This window comes from Rissa tridactyla, chromosome 9, assembly GCF_028500815.1.
Source record: "Rissa tridactyla isolate bRisTri1 chromosome 9, bRisTri1.patW.cur.20221130, whole genome shotgun sequence".
Classification (NCBI taxonomy): domain Eukaryota; kingdom Metazoa; phylum Chordata; class Aves; order Charadriiformes; family Laridae; genus Rissa; species Rissa tridactyla.
In genome coordinates this window covers 43,211,226-43,233,375 of record NC_071474.1, presented here as the reverse complement: position 1 = coordinate 43,233,375, position 22,150 = coordinate 43,211,226, and the positions used below count along the sequence as shown (strand labels likewise).

Here is a 22,150-nt window from a genome sequence, read left to right as displayed (position 1 = left end):
TGTCAGCCCCATCAGTGCATGGGGGCAGCAACTTGTGGTCTTCTCTTGTCAATGCCTGAGGGTGATTAGGTGGCCCTGTAATTGCTGATGGAGCATTTGTCCTGCAGGATAGCTTTCGAGAAAACCTTTCCTGCTGGATCTGCAAAGGCTCCCTGGCTTGGTGAGTTCAGTCCTGGCCGCAGCTGCAGCAGGAGACAGAGGCTGCGTGCTACACTGGGTGGGAAAGCTTCTCTTGCCTCTGCCCTTCTCTTTTTCCACCTCATGAGATACGCTTCATTTACTTTCAGGGTGTTTTCCACCTTTGACACAGGAGAGCCAGCTCTGAGACGGAATATTTTATCCCTTCCTGCAGGACTTGAAACTTCTGGTTTAGTGCCTGGTTTGTTTTGCTTTCTCTTCTCTTGTCCTTTTTCTCCTTTAGAAGAACAACCATCTTTTACTGGGAGTTGTTGGCTTGACAGAAGAGCCAGCCATCCTGCCAGTGGGGAGAAGGGACCGGAAAGATTTTCCACCTTGATGGCAAGCCCTTGGGAAAAGCAGCACTTATGTGATAATAGTGATGGCAAGGGAAAGAGCTCCTCGCTCCCCCCTGCTGTGAGGGACACATGACATCTCCTTGCGGCAAGAGGTGACACAGCTAAATGGTACTGGTGGACCTGTATTTTGGATGCTCCCTAGTGCTAGTTCTGATGATGGTATTTCCTAATGTTGGATGCTTTCTACTGAAATGTCTACCCAGAATCCATTTGCTAAGTGCATCTGCATGCTTGGAGAGGAGGTCTAAAGCATGCCTTGGTGCTGGCAAAGCTCAGCCTCCCACTCCTTCCCTGTGTTTGCTAAAAGGTAGAGACAATCTGATTCACTGCCTCACTGCTTGGCTCGTGCAAAACCCTCAGGACAGCACCGGTCCTTCTCTCCCATGCCGTGAACCCAAAGACAGAGGTAGCACACAGATGAAGACAAAGCAAGTGCTCAACCGTAAGACATCGTGGAGAAAAAAATAAAAAAGAAAAAGAAAAAAAAGGTGTGTGTGGGGGGAAAGTTAAAACAGGAAATTGCACTGCCTGTAGACATAAGCCATGATCTGTAGAGGCTTTTGGCACAACACCGTCACACTGACTGCAACTTGGAGTCAGCGGTGGCCACAGGATAAGAAGGGCGGTCAGGGTACGGAGCTTGCAGCAGAGCAACAAGTAAGAGAGGAGTGAAAATGAATTATTTGTTAGTGGAGGCCAGCAAATGGCCACAAACACAATCCTCCATGGCCTCTTCAGGGTGATTACAGCCACAGCATGTCATCTCCAGCAGCCTCTCACAGCTTTTTTTTGGACTCAGTATATGAACTTCAGAAAAACCCGTTGCTGGGCTCTCACTGGAAAGCGGATAGGCCCCAGCAGGGGAGGGAGACCCAGCATCTGGGATTCTGGGAGGGCCTCAAGGACAGCCATCTCCCGGAGAGCAAGAAACAAACACCTCAGCGAGCATCATCACATATCAATGTGCATCAGCTTTAATGAGACTCAGCAGAGATGGGTGACTAATTCCGAAGCAGTCCTTTATTCATGAACATGGCTTCAGGTAGATTATTCAAGAGCACACAACAGCTTCTTTGAATGCATTCACTGCTAAGCCATCGGCTTTGCAAAGTTTCCCCGTTGTGGCTGAGTGGTCAGATAATTCATGTGACACGGTTTCTGCTCCCGACTGGGTGAACTTGCAAGCACAAATGTCACCATTTGTGAGCATAATTTTTCCTCTTCATGTATGCCTCTGACATTTGCTTTCCACTTACCTTTTTGCCAGTAACACGCACTCACAGCTGGTGGGAGAGAGCAGTGCTAAGGGGACAGAAAAGGCAGGAGCGGAAGGGCCCAGGAGGGGCTAAATGGGGCCTCTGGTGCCCAGAGCTTTGGCAGAGGCAAGTGCTTCTCGTCTCCCCAGGAGCTCCTCACTGGTACCCAGCAGCTTAATTCAGAATAAGTGCTTCAGAAACACACTGCTGCCAGGAGACCTGTGTGCTAGCAGCAGCAGCAGCGGTAAATACCGTACCTGTACAACCCAAGAGAAGCCAGGGCAGCTCATCCTGGGCTCAGGGCTCCTGGTGGTACACATGCACATGGAGAGATCTTGCAGGACCTCGGCATATCCATGCCACGGCTGGCTGCGCCCTGCACTGTGGAGCCAGCCACACCGGGTGAGGCACAAGTCACCGCACAGAGGAGACGAACTGCCCTGTGGAAATGGTGGGACTGGCTGCTTTTCAAGGTGGGGCTGAGCCTGACCCAGCACAGCCCACATCTGCCGGGCTGGTTCCTCATCTTCAACAGGCACACGGGGAAACCCTATTACTTTGGCCCACCTCCCCACAACCCTTTAGCAAAGGTGAAGCCCCCAGCCACAGGAATCAGGGAGCCACAAGCTTCTAGGGGAGTTGACGAAGCGTGTCGTGCCCATGACATCAGGGCATATGGAAGCTAGGGGACATCCTGAGGGCACACATCCTTGGCACAGCAGCCAGCGCAGCGCTTTGGCAGACAGGCAGCAGTTGCTTGGGGCTACAATGCAGCTAAATAGCACCAGCCATAGCTGGATGTCATGGTCGAGTCCCTGCGTCTAACTGGGAGGCCACAGCGAGAGGTCTGTGGTGAAAGCCCGTGGGTAGCGTGCTGCATCCCAGACCCTGACTCCACACACATTCACTGGTGCGTGACAAGTGCCACTTAGATGCTTCGGCCTGTGAGAAAACACAGTGGCAGATCACTGCTCTGAGCTTAACTCACAGAAGTCTGGAGGAGCAGGGGTGGTCCAGGCTCTAAACCAACCAGAGATCATTTTCCACCACCCTCAGCAGCAGAGAAGACTTTTTCCCCTCTCCCTTTCTAGCACAGCCTTGTTGTAGATGCAAAACCTTCCTGCAGTGCTCCTCTTCCCCACAAGCCTCACATACTGGCTGCCCCCAGGACCTCCCTGCTGTGACAGGAGCTACGGGGGAGATGGCCCAAGCTGCAACACTAGGACAGTGCATCACACAACCCAGCTTTTCCTTGTTTTGATGTCTCTGCATCACGATAGCTCAGTCCGGCTTGTAATGGGGAAGCTCTTCAAAATGGTCATCCTCCAGCCCCCTTTGTGGGAGAAGGGGATGCAGAATACCTGATCTGTGGCGTGTCTCTGATGAGGAAACCACGAAGAGCCATGCCAAGCACGAGGGAAGTGAGCATTTTGAACCCCAGAGCCAAGGATTTACCCAGCTGGGGCAGATCTCCCCGCAGAGAAAGGCAGGACGAGGGTACTGCCTGGCAGCCGCTGTGCATTGCCCTGTGCCCCTTCAGAGGCATTTTGGTCCTCATCCTGCCCAGCTGCAGTGACACCCCTGCTCTGCCCTCTTGGCCCAGACAGCTTTGGAGACCATCCACACATAGGTGTCAGCCAGCACCAGAGGAGAGGAGACTTACCTGCTGGGAGGGTCTGCTCGGGGCTGCCAGGGAGGTACAGAGAAGACAGCGTCCAGGACGGTCCTGGTGTGAGAGCTCAGACCTTTCCTCCTCGGGCCACAGCTTCTGCTCTGCATTCAAAGTGCTTCCGGGTCTTTTCTTTTTCCTAGGAAAAAATCCTTCATGGAAATACCTTACTGCGTGCCTGATGTAGAGGTGTAAAACTCCTTAATTATATTATTTTTCTAGGATAAAACTCAGAGTCTGATGCACAGGAGATTGTGACTGTGAATATTTCAATGGCTGTTACCATTTCAGCAGGCAAAGCCACAGCACCAGAAGATCCTCAGCAGCATTTCTGGAAGTTCAGGCTCCCTTTTCCCCACAAACTGTATCGTACCCATAATACAGCACCCTCCAGGGAAAGTTGAGCATCCCTGCTGAGCTGGGCTTCCCTAGCCTGCGGAAGTCTCCAGTCCCACCAGAGGCTTCAGATCTCCCCCAGGAGAAGGCCACCGGGCCACCCTGCCCCGTGGCATAGAGAGAGTCTCAGCACATCACCTTCTTTTTTATCTCTGTGGCTGAAGGAAGAAGCTCAGCCTTTGCTGATCAGACTATTTCAGACAACCACAGCACCCATCACCGCTTGCAGCTGAGCCACTCTTGCCCAGGCGCAACCCCCCCGCTTGCCAAAATGCCATCACCTTTCCCATCCCCTCCCCTGCTCCCACCTCCCTGGGAAAAAAATCAAAAAAAAAAAATCAAAAAAAAAAAAATCCCCACTGCAAGCCAGCAGGGGTTAATGTTGTCAGCCATGACGTCAGGATCCCAATTTGCCCGGAGAGTCCCCCTCCCCATCCACAAACTCCCTCTCTCCTCCCCTCCTCTTGTGACTTTGCAATGAGCAGCAAAACTCCACAGGAGCTGCGGCAACAGCACTAGGGAGACATCCAGTCCTCCCTCGGAGAGCAGCGCCTTCCGCAGACAGGGATTTATTTATTTTCTACACATGCATATATGTATTTATTTATTTACTGGGCTGCATTTGTTTTTCCTTTTTTTTTTTTAACCCTTTCAGAAAAGCCCCAAACATTCCAAGTGATGAGCCTGAGATTTCCCTAAAATAAATAAAAAAACCCCCAAAACAGCAGAGTGGGGTTGGGTTGCTTCCCCTTCCCTCTCGGAAAATAACGAGGGAGAGGACAGCAAGTAGGTAAAATCCAGAATAAAATCATATTGCTAGATAACTCACACCTCCCCCCCCCCAGACACACACACACACACACTCTCACACACACACACACACACACGCTCGCTCTCTTTCTCCTCCTCCTCTTCTCTGAAGGTGGGTAGCAGGAGCCATGCAACATCTGCAGAACCGGATGGCAAAAGAGCAGGAGGAAAAATAATCCAAGTGGAGTGCTCAGGGGACACTGAGTTCTTTTTTTTTTCTTTTTCTTTTTCTTTTTTTTTTAATTTTTTTTCTTCTTCTCCATCTTCCGCGTACCTGTGAGATTCGATTTCACATTGTGCTGAGCCCATTTTGGGGCATTTTATTTTTCTTTCTCTTGGGATTTTCTCCATTGCCAGAGGATGTCTCTTGTTGAGAGGATGCTGAAAGGAAGAAGAAACGAATTCTTTGACTGGCACTGAAGGAGGGGGGGGGATATTTTTCCCCCACATTTTTTAGTTTTTGTCATCATTCTTTTTCTCTAGGAAATCATTAACTGGGGGGGGTTGGTTTCTTTTTTCCCTCCCCCCCTTTTTTTGGAGGGGGATTTCAGAAGATCCATCCTTCTTTCCCCTCCCCTCCAAAGATTTTTTTTTCCTCCTTCGTCTTTGTGGAAATGTGGACATTTCAGGCAGACAGATTGAGTGGAATTGTCTCTGCTTTAGCAGCTCTTTGTCTCGCCTGCTGTGCGCAAAGGTAAGGATTGCGATCCCAGGCTGCGGGGACAGGGGGGTTGATACAGGATTTGTTTGTTTTGTTTGGGGTTTTCTCCATCGATCTGTATGTGGGAAAGGGGTGGGGGTTCTTTCCCCAAATTGCTTCCCCTGCTGCCTGCTGTTGTTATTTCCCAGCCCGTGTCATTTTAGGGGGAGGAGGGATGCTCATACATGAGATGTGGAGCAGGCTGCAGACGGAGCCCACCTCGCAGCCCACTTGCAGCGCGTCGTGTGTGTGTGTCGTCGCCCCCCCTCCCACAACCACCCCCACCCCCCCCACCTCCCTGGTACACGATCTGGAGGAAAAATGGCAAAATGAAGCGTTTTGCTGGGGAACATGGTGACGGCAGGAGCCAATGGAGTGCACGGCACCGAGCTGTCTGCATACGCAGCCGGCACAGGGCTGCCTTGGCCATGCCTGTGCCTGCACACGCACACGGCACACACGCAGCCACACTCGCATCCGAGCGCCCTGTGCCCCTACCAAAGCCCTGGCTCTGCCGTGTACGGGAGGCGATGCCTACGCCTGTGCCTCCACGCAGATTTATGGCATGCAACATAATCCTCTGTGATCCACTCAGATGCATCCCTGCATGTGCGCATCCATCCGTGCCCATTCGGGTGCACACACGTGTATCGCAACACACCTACAGAGCGCAGCACGCTTTACCTGCTCTGCGCGTAGCCATGTCAATGTTTGCACTGATACCCCGCATACGCGAGCTGCAGCTGTTCCTGGTAGACGCCTTGAGTGATCCAAGCAATCCAGGCATCCGTCCAGCCTGGACAAGGTGCACAGAGCACACCTGTTTGCTCCCATGGCGGGCGTTTATCCGCTGCCTTCACACACGGGAGTAGCGCTGCCTGCTCCTCCTCGCCCTCCCTCCTCACACAGGTGGGTTTGTACCTCTGTGCTGAAGTCTGCTGGGGAGGGAGCTGGGAGCTGTGGCATTCCCTTGCTCCGCCGTGCACGCTGAGCAGCGCGTCCCCGACGCACACATGCAGGTCCCCGCCACAGCCTTGCGGATCCGTATATACAAAGATTGATGTTCCCATAGTTATAAACATGCACACGCGCAGACTCGTGCCCACCTCACCCACACCATTCATGCACGCTTCCACTGTGCGTGGACACAGACGCGGGCACGCTTAGTGTCCAAGCAAACATGTAAAGAGCAATGCCCGTATCAAAAGCCTTTGCGCAGACGTGTCCTTGCATGTGTGTTTGTATCTGGACTGATATTTTCCCATAGTCTGCATGTGTATCTGTGCGCATCTTGGAGACAAAACACTCTCCCATGTGCCCATGCCTTCAGCTACTCCCACACATCCCAGCCAGCAGCACGGTGCGCATGTATGTAGCTGTTTGGCTGCAAGTGTAGCGTATATGCAAAGCACGGAGGGTCAGGGACACGGTATTCAAAAATTCAGTTCACAGGCTGGCTGTACGTGCTCCCTAAGCGGATGCAGACCCACATTTGCCAGGAATAGCACTTACACGCAGCTGCTCGGCCACAGCTGGGCGAATGCACAACTTGCCTGTTCAAGCGGGAGGGATGTGGCTTTTTGGATCAAAAGGAGCACAGAGAGAGCTTGGCCTTAATCAGGATGCCAGTTTATGCCCTCACTGGGCCACCTTGTAGCTGAGGAGGAGGAAAGAGCCCCTAAATCCCGCTTCCCACTGTGCCCCTTTCTGCAGGGCCCCTGGCACGTTGGTTGCTGTCTCTGCCTCAATTCCCTTGCCTAAATTAAGAAGGTAACACTGCTTCCTGAGTTTGTCCTGCATGAAGCTAAACAGAAGTGTCTAAATTCCTTGAGGAATGCATAGTGTCTATATTATGAACATGGAAACCTATAAATATGGAAATCTGTGTACCTAGGAATGACTGTCTAGAGATGACCAAATGTTGGTGCACACTGTTAATCCACAGTGAGCATAAATAGACAAGACCATTGCAAAACCTCACATACCTGCATAGATATCCACAGGTTCAGGCGGACCTTGCAAGCCTAGACATGGTGTTCTGAAAATGTCCACCTGTGCACACCTCTCTGGCCTTTTTACAGTGAATAAAGCAATGCAACGAAGAGCTGTACCCCTGTAAGCTGCATGCTCAGGAATGCAGCTCAGACACTCCCCCCGCCCAGTACAAGCGCTGAGCGGTTTGTCCATGCACCAAAGCTGGGCCTGGGAAGTGTTCTGTCTCCTATTTGCACATCCCTCTTCGGTTGAGAAATCTCTGCACATACACAGACTGTGCATCCAGAGCCTTAACGCATGCCCAGACTCCCCAGTGGTCCCACATGCCTCCACCCACACCGATACAGAGAGTCTGGGCACCTGGGAACCCAGTCTCAGGCACCCACAAATGCCTGTTTCTGTGCTCCTGCATCAAACGTGTCCACAGCCCAGGGTCTCGTCATAACCTGATGGGGCAAGGTCTGCACCCACAGTCACCCCCACGCAGACTCGGATGTGGTCGCACACATGCACACCCACATTTGTGCACATTTCACAGCTGTACCCTTGAGCTCCAGCGCTTTCGTGTGTCTGCGTGTCCGTGTGCACAGGCAGGAAAGTCCGTACATCCTCCGTACAGTCAGGAGAGCATGTGTGTCTGTGTGTCTGTCTGTCTGTGTATGTGCAGACACACGGACGTGTCAGCGCAAACCCCAGTGTCCGGCGAGGCACCGGGCTGGCTGGCAGAGGCAGTGCTATGCTGCAGCTTTCCAGCCTGACTTGGATGGATGTGGGAGGCGGTGTTGACAGGGAGACATGCTGTTGTGGTGGGTGACTGCAAAGAGCAGCAGTTGTCACCGGCAGGGTCTCCATTCTCATGCAAAGCAGGGGACGAGGGTGGCACAGAGGCTGGGTTTTCAGGCAGAAAACCTATATACCCCGCAGCCCTGAATAGGTTCAATATTTTTAGCATCCTCTGCTTTCTGGTTTCCCACCTTCAGTTTTGCTTTAGCTCTCGGGCTGTTATTAGAGGGAGCTTCCTTCTTGCTGAAATGGCTGGAGGAGCTGGATCAGTGTTAGCGAGGACGGCTGTCCCCCCTTCCTGCAAATCAGAGGGCTGGGGGGGAAAGGATCGCTGCCCTGGCACAGAGAGCAAAAGATGGACTCTCCTTCTCTATCTCTGTCTCTTAATTTGCGTTGCTAAGAAGTCACCGTGATGCCGTGTGACAGAAGATGAATTTTTACGTGCCAAAGATCAGCCGTATGTTGAGGCCATAGGAGAAAAGGAGCAGGTTTTTATCCTTTACTTCAATAATATGAAGAAATACCTGGGTCACTGAGAGGCAGGGCTTGCACTGGGATGTGTGACAGTGCAGGGCACCTGCTGGAGGGGGGAGCCCTGCAGTGGGGACCTCAGCGTGTGACAAGTCTGTGCTGTGCGGTGCGGGAGTGGGACCAAGTGCCCGGCGTGGCAGGGGAAGGGGGAGGCTGCAGCCGCCCCGTGCACGCCTTGCTGGAACAGAAAGGATCATTTCTGCCTCTGTGTGTGCGCGTGTGTGCTCACCCACCTACGGGCAGGGCACAGCGAGGCACCCCAAGTGTGCCAGTTGGTGGCCAGGGAGAGGGTGACCGTGGTGAATGGTGCCCGCGTTGAGGGGGGCACCAGCCCAGTGGGACCACTGGGGTGCAGGCAAGCACCAGGAGGGAGCACGGGGGGAAGGAGTTTGGAGTACCCAGGAGTTGGGGTGAGCCGCAGAAGAGGAGCCAAAATACCTGCTGAGACTCCTGTGCCATCCCCAAGGATGGCCCAGGACACCTGGCATCCCTGAGGGGCTCGTGTGCAGGCCAGGGGCAAGAGCTGCACCAGGGACAGAAAAGAGGAATGAGAAAGGAAACGGGGAGGCTGTGCCCACGGCTGGGTGTCTGTAGCACACACGGGCGCCTTGGTGCCATGGGGCACAAGGAATGCTCTGGCAGTGCTGCCCAGACAGGACCCCCTCCTGCAGGGATGGTGGCACCTGGGATGACGAGGACTCTCTTCTTTTGTCTTTCAGCCCATCCACTGGGAATATTTCTGTGGTGAAAGAGATTGTGGACAAACTGCTGAAGGGCTATGACGTCCGCCTCAGGCCTGACTTTGGAGGTATGGTGATGGCCGGTCGCGGGGAGCAGAGCACGGGGGCTGTCGCGTGTCTGTGCTGCCAGCTCGGCTGCTCGCAACACACACTGACCTCGCGAAATGCTCACACTTGATTTCTCCCCGCCATGCTGTTTGCTAGCCCCATCTCCTCCTTGCCTTCTCCCTCATGTTTCTTTCTCGCCTCCTGGTTCCCCCCTCCTCCCACCAGCTCCTCTCCTCCTGCCATAACCAATTTCTGCAGACAGCTGAGGGGTTGTCCATGGTGGGATGTTTCTGGGAACGTTTTGCTGGGACGGGGACACTCTGCTTTTCCTCTACTTCAAACTTTCCTCCATTGCAGATAACAGGTCACCCTCCTCCATTTCTGTGCCCAATGCCAGGTTTTTTAGCTGTTTTCCCTGCAGATGGTTGGGTTGTCCATTCAGTCCATGTCAGCTGGTCTGCCAAGCTGCCCCCTCAGCAGCAAAATGGGATAAAATATTCCCTGGGGAGCTGGTGGCCTCGATACTTACTCAGTAGGAGAAGTGAGGATCTGCAATTCCTCTCTTGTGAGAAGGGGAAGAGCCTTCTCTTTGTTGTCCTGGTGAAGATGAAACATGAAGTAATCTGTGGGTACCATCGTACTCCAGGGTACAGTTGAGGCCCTTTGTTGGAGGGGAGCAGGCAATGGAGAACCACAGCTGACCACACAAGGAGGGGTTTTGGAGGACTTCTGGCTTCAGCCTGCCAAGCTTGGCTGTTTTCAGTCTTTTCTGGGCAATGCTATTTCCTTCTCATGAGGAGATGTGTGGAGTTGGGGGATCTTCAGCCTGCAGGAGCACAGGAACCACATCGAGTTGTCCTTCTCCAGATGACTGCTGGGAAGCACATTCATGCTTTTGCTCTCGAGGGAGAGAGAAGTCAGGGCCAAGTCCACGGTGATACAAGGGTATCACCATGTTTTCTCCCAAAGGGCCTGACGCAGAGTTCCTTGAAAGTGGGGGTGGGTGAATATTCCCACTGATTTCTTCAGGTTTTGAAGTCACCTCAGTGTATTCCAGTTTCCCATGACCCCATGAATGAACTCATCTCTCCCTGAAACCTCTGGTTTCCTTGCACCCCACCCAAACCTGCCCCCATTTACTCACCGCCCCTTTATCTTTGTCAGAGATTGCCTTCCCTGCCCGTGCTTGCTGTCCCCACCGCCCTCACCATAGTCCTCTCCTCCGGCGTGGAGCAGGGGCTTTCAGGCAGCAGCACTGAGTGGAAGCACCACGCTTCCTCTTGGAAGACTGTGGAGTGGGGGAGATGCTCATCCCTCCGTAGTGCACAGGTCAGTCCAGTGCAGTGGGGAACGCTGTGGGGAGGCTTGCAGCGCTCTGCAAGGAAACAGAGGTTCCCCCTCTCCCTTCTCTCCGTTGAACATGGATTTGATTTAAAGGTTCTATCTGGGAAACGTGAAGTGTCCCTATTAGCTGACCAGTCCCAACCACAGGAATTGGTGCAGTCACATTTTATGAGGGGAAGAACTGCAGATACGACATAAAAACTGCAAGAAAACCATCTTGTAAGCCACTGAGATGATTATGATCGAGTAAAACAGTAGGCGATCTGGCTCCGCAGAGGCACAGAGCAGAGGGGTGCAGCGGGGAGCCGTGGGGCTGGAGGTCCAGCAGCCCAGGTCCATTTCACAGCCCGTGTACTCTGATGCCAGGTCCCTGGGGCAGCCAGCCGCCCCCCCAGGACACGGATCACCCCTTTCCTTCAGCCTGGGCAAGGCGGCGCAGGGCTCGGTGCAGGCGATGCTGCTGATCCTGCCAGGTCTGTGCGGAGCACAGGCTGGGCTCGGCAGGCACTGCGTCCCTCCTGACTGTAAAATGGATGGGTTTGGGCAACCGTTGCATTTCATTTGATTTTACTCTGAATTCCCAAAGTACAAACTGCATTTTCCTTCACTCAAGCAGGGAAATAGACAGATGGTGGTAACCCTCTTTCCTGCACTCGTCTCACTGTTGCCTTTGACCCTTTCTTGTCCTTTTCTCTGCTCGTGAGTGTGACGTCCCAGGTGGCACCAGTGGTGCTCAGCGTGCAGGGATGCCCCAACTCTCGGCAAGTCTGGCACCCTCCCCTTGAGGGTAACCTTATCTGGACAAAATTTCCCCTGCAGCATTAACAGATGAGGGAAGGGCGGGCTGAGAGGTGGGTCTGAAAGCTGGAGATCATTAGCATTACAAACCCAGGGCAAACGGGTGGAAGTTTCCTTGAACCGTTACTGTCCCCAGAGCTCACCAGTTCTCTGAGATTTTGGGCCAAATCCATTCCTGGGAAAAATTCAGTGGGATGTGTCTAACCCTTTGTGGCTTCCAATTCATCCACAGCCCTGTTGTGGAGACGGCAAAGTTCCCCCTAATAAATTGTGTGCAGCTGGAAAAGGCAGACTTTGGGCAAAGCCCTGGAAGCGCTGTGCACGCAGACCTGCCATCTCTCAGGGACGCGGGGGACTGGACTGAACCCCAGTCCCAGCACCCTGAGGACTGGGCTGTTCTCCAGCACACTGCCCCGCATCCCACCTCGTGCTCCGCTTGGACCATCCTGCCACCCCTCAGCTGCCTTCCAGCTGGGCAAGATGGGTATAAGCCATCTCTGCTGGGGGAGGCGAGCGCTCTTCGCCCACTTGTGCTCTTGCCCTGGGAAGACCAGTTAGGGTGAGCCGCAAATAGCCGAGACAGCATCTTGGAGGGGTGACAGGTCCCTCTTAGAGCCGTTTGCCCTGGAGGAACAGCATGGGGCTGTCTCGGGGCTGGCCCAGCAGTGACCAAGGGGTCTGGCTGGAGAGGCAGGAGGAGTGGACAGGACTGGAACAAAGCAGCTACCACCCAACTTCTTGTGAGCCAGGCTGAGCTGCTCCAGAGAGCACCTCTACAAGCCAGAACACTTGTCCCTCTGCCGCTCAAGGATGAGGGCATTGAGGGCAGGAAAATCAGAGCAGACGGTGATGGGCACCCCAGACGGGGAGGCAGAGAAAGGTCTTTACCAAGCAGATTGCCATGTGAGAAATGCAGCCCACAAAAGCGATAAAGCAGGCTGCCCTCCCTTCCTCCCTTCTCTGCTTTTTCCCTGCTCGCTTTCCCCATCTCTTCCTCCAACAGGAGCGTTATTTCCTTCTTGCCATCCTTCCCCCACATCGGTGCCTGGTGGCAATCACCCCTGCACTGTCCCCCCCCGCCCCCCGGCTCAGCCCTGCGGGCAGGGTGCCACCTCCACAGCCTGGGACTCCTCCTCCACGCACCCACCACCATTTGGTTTCTGCCGGCAGAGCAGGAGGGAGCTGGGGACCTTTGGGTGCAGAGGGTCTGGAAGAGCCTGTTCCTGTGTACCATTTGCTATGGCGAGGCAGATCTTGCAGATGTCAGCCCTTCTAAGAGAGCCAGTGCTTACATGGCACAGCAGCCCCAGGCTGCCCGCTTCGTCCCAGCACCCCCACTGTCCCCGGGACGTGGTGCTTCAACGGCTCCAAATGCAACTCACGGCTCCCCAGTCCTCTTTTTTATTTTTTTTTTAGGGAGAGAGAGAAAGAGAACTCCGACTAATGCCAAAAGGAGGACAGGCCTGCTGGGGATTGCAGTTCACTTTTTAATTTTGAGATGCCTCGTTAGCTCTAGGCCGAGCTGAGTGGCTGAGAAGCATCAGCCACTCGCTCTCCTCCCCTCTCCCCCACCCCCTTGGAAACCCATTAGGCGGATGAGCAGGTCGGCTCTCAGGGGTGGTGCTGTGGCAATGAGTGTGTCTTGCTCATCTGGGGAGCTGGGCTGGATGGAGAGACACACGGGAGAAAGGGGGAAAGTTGGACCCATGTGGGGGTGATGGAAAAATCTGGGAGCAACTCCTCTAGAAAGCCAACCCAGGACAGTGGGGCAGTCCAAGGGGGTCAGGCACAAGGCGAGGTGGGGTGGAGGTGCTGGTGTTTCAACGCCAGCAGGAACATCAGTCCTTGGGGCACAAGTGATAACCCTTCCGGCCTGGGGAGCCCTGGACGATCCCTTCTTACTTCTCAGACACAATCCCCCAAGCCCTAGAGTAGCACACCAGGTTGGAGAGATGTGGGACAGTGGAAGGGTGGGACATGTAGGGACCACAAAGCCCAAAGTTTTCATGGGCTGAGCAAGGAGGTGGCCTGGGACTGAAAGGACGGGAGGCCATTGCAAAGCAGGTCTAAGGGGTTTGGCCAGGATTGTGGTGGGGATCTTGGAGGAGGGATCTGCAGAGTAGGAGGAAGATCCAGCCAGGGCTCTTGGTCTGCTGAAGAGGGAGATGTCTGTCCTGGTACTGCAAGATCAGCAGTGGTGCAGAGCGAGGTCTTTTGGCAGGGTGTGCTGGGGAGCCCACTCAGCTCTGGGGGAGCAGGGCAGCGTATCTCACAGGGAGATCAAATCGCAGGTGGGTGTCATCCAGCCGGCACTGGCCTGGGGGATGGATAGTATGGGGGGCACTGTTCGGTGGGCTTGTTGCTAGCCAGGTCACAGTAAGGCAAGCAGGATGCTCACGATTTAGGACTGGATGAGCAGGGAACGCTGCAGATGAGCTCTGGGAAGCATTGCAGTGCCACGGGAGCTTTCAGAGCAGCACCCTGCTCGTGTAAGTGCTCTTAGGCACTTACTTTCAGAAGCATTAGTTCCATAGGAGAAAAAAAAAAGAAAGAAAAAAAAAAAAAAAAAAGCAAAGGAAGACTGTATTGCCCCAGGGTAGAGAAGGCAATGAAGGAATGGCAGGAGGATCCCACTTGAGCTCAGTGACTCAGCTGCTCTCTGTTGGTGCAACATTTCCAACCCAAAACTTTGCGAGTTTCAGGTGGATGGCTCCGCTTCCCAGGAGCGGATGGAACGGGGACATTTTATGGTTTCCCAGCATCATTTACAGGTCTTGTTAGCCGAAAGCAAGGCGAGGGCATTCTCTGCTCCTTGTCCCCACCTGGAGTGCGGGGTTCCTAGTGTTTCTCCTGGGTGGTGTGCACAGTGTCTGAGAATGCCTGGTGAAAAAGGAATGACCAGGAAGCCCTCGGGATTACATAGTAAATCCTATGTTTCCATGCCTGTGGATCCAACAGCTTTCCCTGCCCCATTTTTTAGTTCAAATTTTCCTAGGGAGAATTGGTTCTTTGGGGGTCTTGAATTGAAACAAGCCTGTGTCCTGTTCCTCATCTGCCCTGCGGCATGGAGCTGGCTTCCCAGCTCTCGTCACCCTCGCCTAGTCTCGCCCCTCTCCTTTGACACCCAAACCCCTCCTTAGCTGCAATATCTTGGCCTCTCTCCTTTCTCTCCCCTGCCTCTCCTGCCCTCAGCCCCCCTCTGCTCCATGACACCTGCACCCTCCTGGGGACCCAGCCTGCCCCCACGTCCTGCTCTTTCCCCCACGTTTCTTCTTCAAAGGCCACTCCAAATTCAGTGGGCCTGGGGATTAAATCCTCAGCCCTCCCCTGCGTAACAGCATCACTTGAAACCCAGGATTGTAAAAATAAATGATTGCTGATGCATAAAGTGTTGCAGTGAAGCGTCGTCAGTAGTTCAGGGCTCCGAAACTGGCAGGGCTGGCAGGCTGAGCGGCCGCCTTGGCTGGCACGAATGCGGCAGGAGGCAGAGGGGGGCCCGAGCCCTGGCCCACCAGCCCTGTGTGGCTGGGAAACAGCTGGTCTTGGTGATCCTGAACCGGAAGGAACGGCAATTTGGTTTCTTACGTAGTCGAGGCTGGCGGTATCGCACGTTGTTAAGGCTTCCCGAAAATGTCCCTGTTTTCTACTGCGTATAAGGTTCGGCCACAGTGGTTCTGTTTTTTTCCGTGCAGCTAGCTTGCTTTGACTTTTCGAAGGGGAAGGGGGAAATTTTAGGCAAAATAATTCAGATATTTCTGAGAACGAGCTGAGGCGGGTACGTGCTGGGCTTTTTCCCTCTCCTAAATTGTTGGGAGGTGAAGTTGGCAGCACCTCCAGCAGGGCTGGCCCAGGTGCGTGTGTGGTAGGTGGGGGCCCAGGGCCACCAGCGACCTGGCTGTCACTAGTGCTGTGGTCCCACCACCTCCGGTGCCGGTGCAGCATCCCAGGGTGGTGGTGCTGCTGCGGCAGGGCCAGGGCGTGGGGCTGGGAAGGGGACAGCCCTGCAGGGGGGCAGGCGCTGGTCCTGGGCTACCTGCCCTGGGGCCACTAGGAGCTGCAAATCTACATTTCTAGGGCTTAGTCCCCAGCTCTCCTGCTCTCTTCTCCTCCCTGTCTGTGGCAAAAATGTTTTAATCTCAGAGCAGCCAGATTCAATTTTCCCTACACTTTTGAGATGCCTTGAGCCAACTGTTTTGCATGCTGTGGGGCAGGGAATTGAGACTTAGCAGGAGAGCATTCCTCCCGCCAGGGCCATCTCCTTCACTGACCGCAGGAGAAATTGCCCAAAGCTGGACACAGGGTTAACCTGAAATGCTGCGCTTCACAGAGCCTTATTACAGCGGGAAATATCATCCTTCCTTCCCTACACGTAGGCAGGGCTGAGGAGCAGCTCTGGATTTGAAAACAGAGGGGGGAACATGGATCAGAGGGGAGGAAAGGAGTAAACTGAAGAAGGAGAGGCAGGAGCTGTCTGGAGAAGTCTGCAAAACCCAGTGTCACCCAGGGCCAAAGGGAAGGTGGATATGCCACCATGCCTGCCAGCAATCCCACTTTCCTTCCTGTGAAAGAGTTTGAAGAAAAGGATGTTCTTGGTCAGTAAAATTGGTTGCAGATGTGCAGCACCCACTTCCTCCCCCATTTACATGACTTCTGGCTCCAGACCATGGGTCACATCTTCTCTAGGGCTAATCCAGAAGGAAGATGACAACCTCCTGCTGTTGTGTCTTACTTCATTAACTGAAGTGGCAGGAAATGAAAGGATCCAGTCCTTCTTGGGACATATGTGGATGTTAACACATTGCCACATGATGGAATTTCTATTTTTTTCACTTTGCTCTTTTTATAGGAAATACATGCTGTAAAAAGGACTTTGAGGCTGTAAAGTCAGACACTCAGGACTTCAGAAAAGCCAGAATTGGGGTTGCTCCCTGGAGCTGTATTTGGTTCCCTTCTGCAGGTGCATCAGGAGGCAAGGTCTAACAGTCGCTTCCTCCTGAACACCTGCACGGAGCACACCAGAGGTGACATTTACACGTGGGGCTGATCTTTCTTGTTCCCTTCATTCGAGAGGGGGACAGGCTGGGAGCATGGCAGTGGGGACTAGCTGAGGTGGCCAAGGCAGGTGATTAGGACAGGTTGAGGCAGACTGGAGTGAGACGCACGTCTGATAAAAAGCCTGGGACTGAGCAGGCAAAGACCATCTTGGACCCACGCTTTCTTGACTGCTCTGTATTCAGAATTGTTAATGACACAGAATTAGCTGGTTTTTATAGCTGTTGTCAAGCACACCAGTACAGCACGAACGTGTTCACACCTCCCCTCCCAGGAGTCAAAAGTAACCCCTGCTGTGGGGTGCCCAGCCAAAACACCTGATTTTCCAGAATACTTAGCAGCATTGTAGTCAGCACACAGCATGTTCAAAGCACAGCTCCTATTGATTTCAGCCACAGCTGTGAGTGCTCAGCCCCAGTGCCCCAAGAGAGAGACAGGCAGAGTTCACGAAAACCTGTGAGGTTTAGGTGACTTGCACAGGAAGGAGCACGTGGGAACCCCTTGTGGTACTTCCAGTCGTGGAGAACAGGACTCGGCTACACAAACATCTTCTTTTCTTTCCTGGATGCCTCCCCCTCACTCACCGCATGGCTATCAGCTTCTTCAGCAGATCAGGCAGGGACCCCACTGTCAGCACTATCCGCTGGTATATAATCCTGCGTCATCCTCAGAGCAAATCCATCCTCTATTGAACAAGGAAAAGGAATGAACAAGGATCCTGGGGACTGTTTAATTAAGAACTGGCTCCATAACATCCATTCAGCAGTGGGCATCCTTCCACATAACTTTCATCCATTTTGTTTTCGCTTGCATTTTTTTGAGTGCAATAATATTTTAGAGTATCAGACTAGACCCTTCCTCCAGTGTGATGGAGCTTGCGAACTTCTCGCTGCATGTTGAGGATATTTGTGCATTCATCCGTGGCCCCACAAGATCCTTATTATCCTCCCTCAGAGACAGGAAGGTCTGACAGAGAGAGGAGGAGGGAGTTTTGGGTGGTGTGATGAAGGCAGCATGAAGATGAATTCCCCCAAATCTCAGCCCAGAGTCAAACTGGACTCGGGCTTCTGAGCAATCTGTGTGCCTGCCCTAGAGCTGTGCTTGGTGGTACCAGGCACAGTTTTCTGGATATAGTATCCGGTGAAGGCTTGCTGTCATTCATTAAGCCTCTATACTTCCACAGAAACTGGAGGAGATGTTGATTCTCGTGTCTGTGCCAAATCCCACGTAGGAGAATTGCATCCGGTGCCCTCCTCCTTCCTTTTCACCCTTGGCTGCTGGAGCCTTTCCCTGCCGCTCCGTTCCACCCTGACACAGCCGCCTTCCAGCACGGCTGGAGCTGGTCCATGGTAGCCCACCGTGGCTAACGAGGGGCTCTGAGATGTCTCTCTAAAAGAAAGACGTCATCATCATTTTAACAAAGCATTTATTCCATGAATTTTGCCTCTTTTCTTAGTCATAGACTTTTTATGACCAAATACAATACATTCAAGTTATTGATTAGCAGAATAATTTGAATAGTTCTTAATTAATTAACTGATTAAAAGCAGATTGCTGTTTATAGACAGTCTGGTGGATGTTTTCCATCTCACCTGGACCCATCTTTCTCCTTGATTAACATCTACATAACGCTCACCGTTTCTGAGACTATTCCTGACGGTAAACTTGCCTTCGAGGGACTGCCACTGAAAGCAAAATGTAAAAAGAGTGCAAAAACCCATTAGTACAAGTCCTTTTGATTACTCAAAATATATTCTCACAGCCCTAGAGCTGTTCATCAGAGCAGCTTTACATATCTGCATTGTTCATTTCCTAAGACTCCCGATATCCCAGTTAGGCAGAGAAATGTTTTTAACCCACATAGCACGAAATATAAAAGGCGAGGGATATGCTGTAGTTTTACTGCTACATGAAAAACAGACTGTGTGTGCATGTCACTTTTCTCACCTATGTCTGGTTCAAAGAAAAAAGAAGTCGGAGGCTACTAAAGTGTCAGGCTGAACTGATGTAATGCGGTTCTTTAGCAGTAGTGACAGCATTTGGTGCGGAAGTCTCTCAGATCCGTTCTTGCGGATAGCCCTTGGTGGGGTTTGTTAAGTGTCTATTTATATCTTGATATTTCATGTGAAATATCATGCACTTGTTAAAACATGACTAGAAACACGGACAAGACAATGATGTGCTTAATGATGGCATGAAGCCCATTAAAGGAATTCACATCACATACGTGTGAAAGAGAAATGTTGTACAGTGGAGCCCTGTAGCATGAACAGATCTGTCAAATAAACAGGTGTTCTGAAGATCCAGTCATTGATCCTGTTCCTGTTAAATAGGAAGAAACACAGCTCTTCCCGGTCAGAGAAGCACCACCGTTTGCTTTGAGCAGGCTATGAATTTCAGGCTGGTTTGGAGAACACTGATCATGAGTTCCTATAGGCTATTCTTCTGGTTTTGGCACTTATCCTTGGTTCTGTGACAGAGCTAAAAACTCTTTTTCTTCTCTGATCTTTCCCCCCGTCCCCTTCCTGCTTCTCCTGCTCTTTGCAGTCCTACAGGAATAGTACCATTAAGTAATTGTGCACTTAGAGATGTCTGTGCTTGTGACAGGGGTGAGCCTCAGCCAAACCTACCATGGCTTGAATTTCCCTGCCTAGACCTCAGGACCTCTTACTTCAAGTCTAGGATGGCTCCTAGTACAGCTCTCGTTGAAAAAGAGCCTCTGTAAAAATTACATCTTGTTGTTCCATATTTATTCTCCCTCAGTGGTTTCCATGTCAAATTTGCTCAGTTTACCAGTCAAAACAAGATATTTCTACCTGCCAGCTCTGCCAGCTCAGCCTGGGCTCTGGAAATCAAGCTGTGCTCTCTCTGCTCTGGACATCATCACCAGCCAAAAAGGATTCTTGAATCAGGGCTGAGCTGGATGTGATTTTGATTATGCACGAATATAATTTGTTTTCAGGTAGTATTACGGGCGCTGTGTGACAGATAGCAGCAAGGCTTCTTTGCTGTACAAACATTGACGAACAAATCTTCCCCACTACCTGTGGGATGATGGGCCACCGCTAGGTCCATTTGACATCAAGGGAACACCAAGAGGGGGCTGCTTGTTGGGGATGACACAGAAAACCTGTGGCAGCACAAGGAACAGCACTGGGAAGTTCTGCTTCTGACTCTTGTTCTTTATTCATGGGAATGGACTTGAGCACCTTCAGCGCTCTGGTCCGCTGCTTGGTCACCAAACCATGACCTTTCCTCCGACTGCGGTAGCCTGTGAAATCCCCAAAGGGAGCAGGCAGGTGGGTCCACTTCTTGCTGCAGAGAAATGGAAGGGATATAGCCGTAGGGAAGGCTCTCACATGCAACGGGTATTAATTTTTTTCACAAATAGTTCCCCTTCTGGTGGATGGAGCAGGAAAGCATTTCCCACCGTCTTTTTCAGAAAAACTGAAATTTTGAAAATTTGATCATTGGCTGAATATTTTAAAAAATTATACGTGGCAGATAATATATTCACTGTGTATGATCATGTCATATAGTGGAAAAAGCAGGAAGGGTGTCCTGGCTATTGCACCTTCCAACCTTCACTCTTCTTGTGCTTCTGTAATAAGTCTCACCATGGGCTGTCGGCAAGAAGGGACATCCCTCTCCCAGTGAGAGACTCCACTGTCTGAGCACACAGGGTCATTTCAGCCACTAAAAGCCATGGTAGGCTTTTATCTACTACACAGACCAACCCCTGCAAAGAGCACCGACCTTCCTCTTCCACAGGGCTTAGCGGCAGCTGTGTTGCAGAACCACGACGGGTTTTCTGATCAGGAGATCTTTCCAAACACACCTCCTCAGCTACCAGGCAGCTTCCTGGTGTTCTTCTTGCTCTTATCTTACACATTGGCCACAGCGAGACAATCCACCTGCAGGCTGCTTTCTTTAAGGAGCTTTGCATTAGTGAGACCACAGCAGATCACTTTTCCAGGTTGGGGGAAGCTTGTGCCACGGGAAAGGCCAGGTTTGGGGGCTGCCCTGGGAAGTTCAGCAGGGAATGTGTAAAAAAGGGGGGTCCCCACTGCAGGTGGCAAAGCTCCGGGTGTAACAGCAGAGGCTGTCACACCAGGAAAGGAGGCCACCCAGGTTATGGATGGGAGCTCACTGCTGGGACATTGTCTCCTGAAGAGGGAAACTCCAGCTGGGGAGAAGGTTTGCGGGAAAGCCCAGTCTTCTGGCCTCTGGGGAAGGGTCTCAGCTTGGTAAGAAATTTTTGGAAGTGAGCTGAGAGGTTAGGCTATGAGCTGAATTTTTCTTCTTATCCTTCTTTCATAGCAAAAATAGAACATTCATCACAAGTTCCTCTACATGTTTTTCTTCCCTATTGCACACTAGCTCCTTGCTAGTATTTGAAGCTAGAGAAAAAAATTTGATGAGTACTCAAGTTAATAATGCGTGATTATTATGTTGATGAATTGCTGGAGATGAATATATATGTAAAAGCTCTGCAAGATTCGCTCATCCATGCATCCTGAGTGAAAGCAATTATTTTGGTGAACAAATGGCAGTTAGTTCTATCTCTTAATAAGGGATCCTGGGGTAAAAGGTAACCTGGTAACTTTTGTCCTGCTGAATTTCCAGGACACTTCTGCAAACTGATCATTACTGAAATGATGGAAACACCAGCGCAGGGGTCAATCTTTCAAAAGTGACCAACTTGCAAACTTAAATTCTTCTCCCTACAAAACCCTTGCAATTCTCAGTCATCGCTGATTTTTGTAAGATTTTCTCTGTCTTAAGACTGTGGAGAAAAAACATAACAACCTGAACAAGGCACATCCAGGAGGCTCAAAAACTGGGAGATGAAAACATATAATCCCATATATAACATTTGGAAAGGGGGAGGCTTGTTTGTGTGTTTGCTTTGCTTCTCATGATTTCTAACTCAGACTCATGATTTTAATGTGAATGTCATGATATTTTTCAGGCCTGACTCACTCCTTTTTTTCAATACTTGCACTGTAAATTGTCCTGACTGTCACCGAGCATAAGCCTTGGGCACCTTGTGACCCCAAAGCTCTGCCTCCGAGCCCTTCGTAGGGTAAGGAAAGGTCTGGGTGTTCAGTGCAGGGAGGTGGTGGTGGGATGCATCTGAAGTCAGCATTAACAAAAGCCCTAGTAACAGTGTCTGTTGGGAAAGATAAGATGGGCACCAGGAAAGGGCTGTATCTCCGCAAAGGACCTGACAGAAGTAACAAGAAAGGAGTGACCTTCTCTCCCTTGGAGACCTCAGCCACTGATTTTGCGCTGTGTTGGGGGATGAAGGACCACGTCCAGCACCATCAAAAAAATCATCTCATGGAAATACGGCAAGGGGGCCACAGCAGGACTGTCCCCTGCTGCTCCTGGATGTCCCATCCCTGATTTCAATACTTGTGCAAGTTTACCATGTCCTGAGCTGGACATCTTGTTTCTTTTTCTTTTTTCCCCGCATGCCACGCATGTCC

The 22,150-nt window shown here is 51.9% G+C and overlaps 1 protein-coding gene across 2 annotated transcripts in view; it reads left to right on the top strand.

Moving 5' to 3' along the window:
• Positions 1 to 5,281: 5,281 nt before the first annotated feature.
• The window catches only part of GABRQ (gamma-aminobutyric acid type A receptor subunit theta), a 75,145-nt gene continuing 58,276 nt past the window's right edge, over positions 5,282 to 22,150 (top strand). For both annotated transcript variants that reach the window (XM_054214426.1, XM_054214425.1), the window contains exons 1-2: positions 5,282 to 5,361; positions 9,396 to 9,484. In XM_054214426.1, coding sequence (XP_054070401.1) covers positions 5,282 to 5,361; positions 9,396 to 9,484 — 169 coding nt within the window. The remainder of the gene's footprint in view (positions 5,362 to 9,395; positions 9,485 to 22,150) is intronic.